This window comes from Microtus pennsylvanicus, chromosome 1 (genome assembly GCF_037038515.1).
Source record: "Microtus pennsylvanicus isolate mMicPen1 chromosome 1, mMicPen1.hap1, whole genome shotgun sequence".
Classification (NCBI taxonomy): domain Eukaryota; kingdom Metazoa; phylum Chordata; class Mammalia; order Rodentia; family Cricetidae; genus Microtus; species Microtus pennsylvanicus.
In genome coordinates, this window is record NC_134579.1 from 65316600 (window position 1) to 65323707 (window position 7108).

At 43.0% G+C, this 7108-nt stretch overlaps 1 protein-coding gene across 4 annotated transcripts in view; it reads right to left on the minus strand.

The window, feature by feature from the left end:
* The window catches only part of Opa1 (OPA1 mitochondrial dynamin like GTPase), a 77937-nt gene extending 71746 nt beyond the window's left edge, over window positions 1-6191 (minus strand). For 3 of the 4 annotated variants that reach the window (XM_075967565.1, XM_075967557.1, XM_075967552.1), the window contains exons 1-2: window positions 5980-6191; window positions 191-509 (exon numbers count right to left, since the gene is read on the minus strand). In XM_075967565.1, coding sequence (XP_075823680.1) covers window positions 191-509; window positions 5980-6011 — 351 coding nt within the window. In that variant the 5' untranslated portion in view covers window positions 6012-6191. The remainder of the gene's footprint in view (window positions 1-190; window positions 510-5979) is intronic. The other variant, XM_075967560.1, reaches the window with a different exon arrangement.
* Between the last annotated feature and the right edge of the window lie 917 nt (window positions 6192-7108).

A 7108-nucleotide genomic window follows, 5' to 3' on the forward strand; every position in this document is an offset into this window, starting at 1 on the left:
TTTATAATTATTGTTAATATTTAATGGCACCACTGAAACAACATAAGACATTGTAAATATACACAGTAAATGTTTCAACAGCTAATTATATTTTACTCACTAAAGAAAAAATGTCAATTCCTTTCTCCTATGCTATACAAATTTATGATATTTTGGAATAATTACAACTATAATAAGAAAGTAAACTCACTTTTTTTGCTGTATAGCCACCTCCAACAGCAGATCCCAGTATGATATATCGAAGTTTTAAGAGCCTTGCAGCTAACCTTGCTGGCCAAAAGTTCCTACGGGGCTGGTAGCCATATTTAATAGGAGAAAGTTTTAATTTATGCGAAGAAAGGTTAGTTAGAGAAGAGAACTGCTGAAATGATGTCCTTAGTTGGGGTCTTTGAAGCTTTAGAGCGGGAAGATGTGACCGATAAATACTTCGTGAAACCAGATGTAGTTTCTGGAGTGGTAAGTTTCTTTGTATTCCAGAGCTGTGCTTCACTAGTGATTGGCAGACTTCACTGAAAAACAAACAAGGATGGGAGACACATCAGAGAAAGTAACAATGCCTGGGAACTGAGGGAAAAGAGCACACCTGTATACTGACTCACCACTCCCATCACATGGTAGTCTGCATTTCCGCGTGCCAGCTCATTCATTCCCTACCATGAATAGTTACACTAGCCCCATTCTACAGATGAGAGACAATACAGCACAGAGATATAAACACAACTTGTCCAAGAAGACAGTAACACAGCAATAAAGATGAACTATAAGTCCAGGCTCGGGGACTCCAGACTCTACATGTTAATTTATTTACATGGGCTGTGATATTACTGGTCCAAGGAACTGAAACCAAGGAAGGAAGAGGTGAGCACTAGTTTACCAACAGCTGTGCACTGTAACAGCTGGTAACAAAAAGGCATGCAAAATTCTGCTTTTAAGGACAAAAATTCTAGCAGTCAAGAATATCTGCTTGTTCTGCCTCCTAATCCTAAATTAGCCTAGAGATGGAAACTAAATTAATCTTGTCTCAAAAACTTGGTTCCTTAGGAAAATGCAAGTATTGGAGCAGCCTTCAAAAGATGAGGATCCTTCAATGTACATGCTAAGGGCCTGCACTCCACCCTACCCTTCTTTGGCACAAGAAGCCTACATGCCCTATCTCATTCAACCACATCTGGTTCCATCCTGTTGGTGAGGCCCAATGCTAAGTAGTGTTAGAATGTCCATTCGTCCAGTTACACAGAAAAGGCATCACAGGCTTCAGCTCTTGTTTCTAGCTATGTCCCAGATATTATGCTAGGTACTTTCACAAACTTGAGAAGGGAAAACTCAAAAGAATAAATAGTTCCTGTTATAAACCTGCCTGTTTAAAAAATGATGTCTTGCCTAACAGTGAAAGAGAGGCTGAAACCAGGTTCAGTTCTGTAATAAAGTCTGAGCTCTTTCCACAAGAGATGATGCTGGGGAAGTGTGGAGAGCAGCACCTGATGTGGGATTCATCTCTGTGTGCTGTGAATATCACTGGTCAATAAAGAAGCTGTTTGGGGCCTGTGACAGGGTAGAATAGAGCTAGGAAGGGAAAACTAAACTGAATGCTGGGAGAAAGAAGGTGGAGTCAGTGAGAAGCCATGTAGCCCCTCCGGAGACAAACGACATATGCCGGAACTGGAACTTTACCCGGTAAGCCACAGCCTCATGGTGATACACAGATTAATGGAGATGGGTTATTTTAAGATGTGAGTGAGCCAGAAATATGCTTAAGCTATTGGCCAAATAGTATTGCAAGTAATATGGTTTCTGTGTACTGTTTTCAGGGCTGAGCAGCCGGAAACAAACAAGTAGCCTCTTACTACAAGCACCCGTGTAAACAGTGTTTCAGGGAACACTGGATGTGGGGCTGTGAGGACAGTATGGAGGCCCTGCTATCTGGATTCTGCAGGACACACCTTTGCTGTGATCCAGGTTTTTTTTTTTTTTTTTTTTTAACTGTGTCACCCTCCTTCTCGCCTTGGGGCCTACAAAAAACTTACCAAATGCTGCTTAGAGTAATGGCTTAGTGCCACTTCAGTATTAATTGGTATTGGTATTCAGTTTGTGAACGAGTGACTGATTTCTCCTTTTCTGAAAGGGGCTAACCTAAATAAACCCCACCTAGACGAACTCTAAGGCCAACTGCAGCCCTAGGGAATTTATGTCTTTGTTTTCTCCCTCATTTCTCTCCATATCCTCAACTATTCCTATTTCACAATGGTGACAGCAATAACCATGAGAGCCAGGGACAGGATATTCCAGGTCAGTAGTTACATGTAGAATGTCTTCAGTTGTCCTCTGGAGGCATAATGGACTCAGAACAAATCCCTGTACTAAGACAGGCACTGTCTAGAGCTTCCGGTTCAAAAGGCAGACAAAGCTCACCCAGGGGAAAGCTAGTCTTCATCAGGTTTCCTTTTTTTAAGTCATAAAAATGCTATTATTACTTTATTATTGGTGTTTTGCCTTCACGTATGTCAGGGTACCACATGTGTACATGGTATCAGCAGAAGTCAGATGAAGCATCGGACTTCCTGGAACTGGAGTTACAGATGGTTGTGGGCTGTCATGTGGATGACAGTATTTAGACCCAGGTCCCCTGGAGGAGCAGCCATCTCTCCAGCCCCACAACAAAGTATTCATAATATATAGGTAAGATCGTAAAAGAAGCAGGAAGACAGCAATTGCCTCTGGAAACTGAGCAGTCTGTCAGGGAAGACCTGGGGATTTGGGAATCTTAAATGCATGTGTATGTGTGGAGGAGGCTTCCAGGGGGAGCTGTCACCAGTTCTGGCATTTGTAACAGGTTCGAACCACCTGCCTGCACATTCCATAAAAGTCTAAAAAGGAAATTTGCTAGGTGAAATAATCAGTAAAGAAAACATAACATGGTCAGAGCATCTGCATCAGCCACTGGCCCTTCATGTTTAAATGCCACCAGACAACGAGACCCCTGCAGCAAACCAGCAGCTCTTAGCATGCTATCACTGGTATGGACAGGAATCCTGAGAATACTGCAAACTTAAATAAGAACATGTTCAAAAATATTAGAGAATATAGCATTTATAGATTTAAACATTAAAAAAGAGCTTAGTGAATATCAAAAAAGCAGTTTATGGAAAGCAAAGCTGCACTTGCATAGACATCAACAGCAGAAAATAATCAAGGACACTGCCTAGGATGCAGAATAAGGAAAAAATGTAGAAAACATAAAAGCTATGATGCAAAGTAGGGAGATTGGAGGAATAATGCATCCCACAGGATATACAGCAATGGTCCACTGGGATAAGGGAATGGAGAATTAGGGGAATGAGAGGTGTGATGCAGCCTACGGGGTACACAGCAATGGTCCACTGGGCTCAGGGAATGAAGCCCTGACTATGAATATGACTGAGCACCTCTGGGCGCTTTGTAGGTTTTTTCGAGACTGCTATTTTTTTCAGTAGAGTTTGGGCATACTCATAAATGGACTGTAATATAAAAAGGCTTTACAACATGCAGTTTTATGACTTGGCTGACAACTTGGTACATTATAAACATTTTCTCTTTTACAATGGTTAACTATGTAGCTTGGAGAAAACACGAATGAATCCTTGCAGAGAGGTAACCTTATATCTTTTATGTGGAGAGAAAAAGGGATTCCATCTCTTTATTTTGGAAATGAAGAACATAATGGACCTACCTAAGCAATCTCATATTCTTTTAAATTATTTAGAAAGAAAAAGAACAGTTGCAATGGGAGGAAGAAAGTAAAGCTGTAGAAAAATTTTGCAGAACTGAAGAAAGATTTTTTTTTGAAATCAAAGGTCAAACCAGATGACTGAGGAAAAAGAAAACCCACAGCTGAACAAAGCCTTAAGAAATCTGAGACAAAGGACACAGTCAAGAAAGATCCTAAAAGTGGCTATGAAGAGAAAAAGACTTCTTTATCTAAAGAAACTTAAAAACAAAATTCGAATGTGATGTAAAGTAGATCACCATGAGTCATCTCTTGCTCAACTACCACATCTTTTACCTATACAGAACAAATACTTACTGCACACCCACAATGTTGGCCACCAGTCTTCATTTTGACTTGTCTAGGAGGAGTATTTTTATGTGTATATAAAAATCTGTTTCCATCTTACGACTAAAGTAGTACTAAGCTGCAATATTTCAGATAGAACTTGCAGAGGAACTACAGCAAAAGGCAAATTCCTGAGCTTGGGGCTTTCCGGTTTTCATATATCCATTTCTGCCATTAGCTAAGTTGTGCTTCGGCATGAGACATGCTAAAGCCATGACTGTGGAACCCCTAATTTCAGGAACAATTCAGCCTCATGGTACATAACTGATTAAATAAACAACTCAAACTATACATCTGTTTGTCAACTCAATTTAAAGTGTTTCCAACATGCCTTGTTGTTTAAAATGAATATGCTATCTTCAGCATTTTCTCTATTTTATAGAAAATAGAAATATCTCCACATTAATTATAAAATGGTGAAAATGCAAAAGTTGCAGATAGCTTATTTCAATACCAAAGATTGTGAGTTTACTCATACTTTAAATCCCACAAGATTAACAAGAACCACATTGTAGCAAAGGTGGTTCCACTTATGGACTCTTAATTAACTCTGACAAAACAAATGGGTTCCTTTCCTGTAAGTATAATAAAATCATTTACACCATTAAAAAGGAAGTTCCTGAGAGCAGGGCTGGAGAGATAATTTATTGGAGAGACGGTTTATTGGTTAAGAAAAAGGACTGCCCTTCCAGAAGACCAAGGTTGGATTCCCAGCATCCACACGACGACTCACTACTGTCTGTCACTCCAGTCCCAGCATGCTAAACGCTGTGATTTGGTCGCCATGGGCAGTAGACATATGTAACACACAGGCATACATGCTGGCAAAACAGATGTACACATTAAAAAAAAAAGTTCCGGGGACTGCAGAGATGGATGGAATGATTAGAAATGCTTGCTGTACCTGCAGAGGACCTGAGTTTGGTCCTCAGGATCCACGTCAGGCAGCTCAATCGCCTGTAACTCCATCTGCAGGGGGATCCTACCCCTCTGCCCAGAGAGAGCACCTGTACTCTTGCACAGATAGCCCCTCCCATACACATAATTAAACCAAAATCCTTTAAAAGTTCTAAATAAAATTTAAGATCAACGTCTAAAGGTGAAGTTAATTCAGGAGAACTACATTTCCCAATCTTCCTTGGTGCATATAACTTGCTACCATCAAACGTCTGAAACAATGTGTAAAGCTTGGAGGCTACGGGAACGAATTACATATATAACACCAAATTTGGTAACATTAAAGTGCATACGGCAATCCACACATATCAAAATATTTTATGATTTTTCTACTTCAAAACCAGACCAGGGCAACAACAGCAGCGTGGTTAGAAAAGTGGCGCCGCACGCAGCACGTTGTACCTGAAAGTGTAGCTCAACGCTGCACAAGATCTCCTCTGAGGAGGGCATCTCTTTATGTGCGTCAGTGCTCGAGATCTGACTCTAGCCAGAGGGTCAGGCAAACAGGCAGACTGACAGATACCTTTCACACAGAAGAGCCAAAGTGGCTGCAAGTGTAAAGTGGACATGGCATACGGCTGGAAGACGACAGTTCAGTGACACGCACAGATAAGAGACGGGCCGGGAGAGAACAGCAACAATAAAAGCAGCAACCAGGGCAGAGCTAACAGCGGGATCACAAGGGCAGAGGCAAAGGGGACAGCAATGACGGGCCAAGACTGAAAGTGTCCAAAATCTTCGAGTTGAACAAGGAGTGGTCACCGGTCAGGTGCTGTCAGTTTCGGGTGCTCAAACATGTGTTATAATTCTCTTAAGAGCCTCGGCCTGGCCTGAGGGTCACCTGCACATTCAGGAAGTAGTGATGGGACAACCCCGCTGTCCAAATGGCCCAGACCATGACATAACGGGGCCAGGTCGCAGGCCGCACTTACCAGGCCACTGCCGCCCGGCGTGCTCGCCACATCCCGCCAGCGCAGACCACACACAGGCGCCGAGACGGCCACGTGGGAGCCCCGTGTCGGCCCCAGTCCGACTCCTGCTCCCGCAATGACCCAGGAAGACTCCCTCGGCAACAAGGGCATAGAGCAGCCGCCGAGTCCCTCCCAGTGGCGAAAGGACTTCCGCAAGAGCCCACCGGGCACCCGTAGTCAGTCCGTCACCGAAATAACCACCCACGGGAACGCTAGGGAGGCTGCACAAACGGGCCGCGGAGTACGTGCGCACTCACCGGAAGCCTGTGGGCGGAACCCATTTAGGCACCCCCCAGCCCCGCCCTCAAAGTGTCCCCGTAGGAATTTTGAAAATGATATTCCTCTGTCTAAGGGTTCGAAGCGAGAGGGTTGAGCGGGCTGGACACATGAAATACACACGACGAATGTTTATGGGGAGCAAGCATCCTATTTAATGATATCTGTTTAAAAGTATTTTCGTAACCGAACAATCTTAGAGCCGGGAGGTCGAGTCCTGGTCGGCTAGTTTACAATGTCTGCGATCAGATCCGAAAGGGCCTTCGGACAGTTAAACTCTAAGTTTGGAATAAACACATATTGTGTTTAATGAAGGCACAATTGATTTTATTCATTCTTTCTTTAGCTGGCTTTCATCTGAATTTTAATGGCGCTGATTTATTGAAGTAGTGTTTTCAAGGTCTCTTAACAGCTCCGTAGCTCGAGTAATGGCCCTTCAGCAGCGTTCAACTAAGCTTTCTTCTAAGTCTTCTTTTGACTTTCAAAACGTCATATTCGTCCTCTCCTTTCCTTGTAACCCATCCTTCCCTATTTCCTTCCTACCATCCCCTCTTCAGACACAGCTGCTTCCTAGCCCCCCCTCCCCCCAGCTATCTGTTTCTCCCAACTTTTTTTTAATGTTCAAAAGTTCCCGTTGAAGGCAGACGTAGGGGAAGTTAAGTGTGGAGTACTGCTTCCCCAGCCCCACCCAACAGCTACGGATATACATTGGTTATGTAGGTTGAGCAGTAGTCCTCATGGAAAAAAATGGGAGGACAGTGCTTTAAGCAACCAGAAAGAACCAGGAAATGTTACTTTAAAAGGCCCCAGAGAA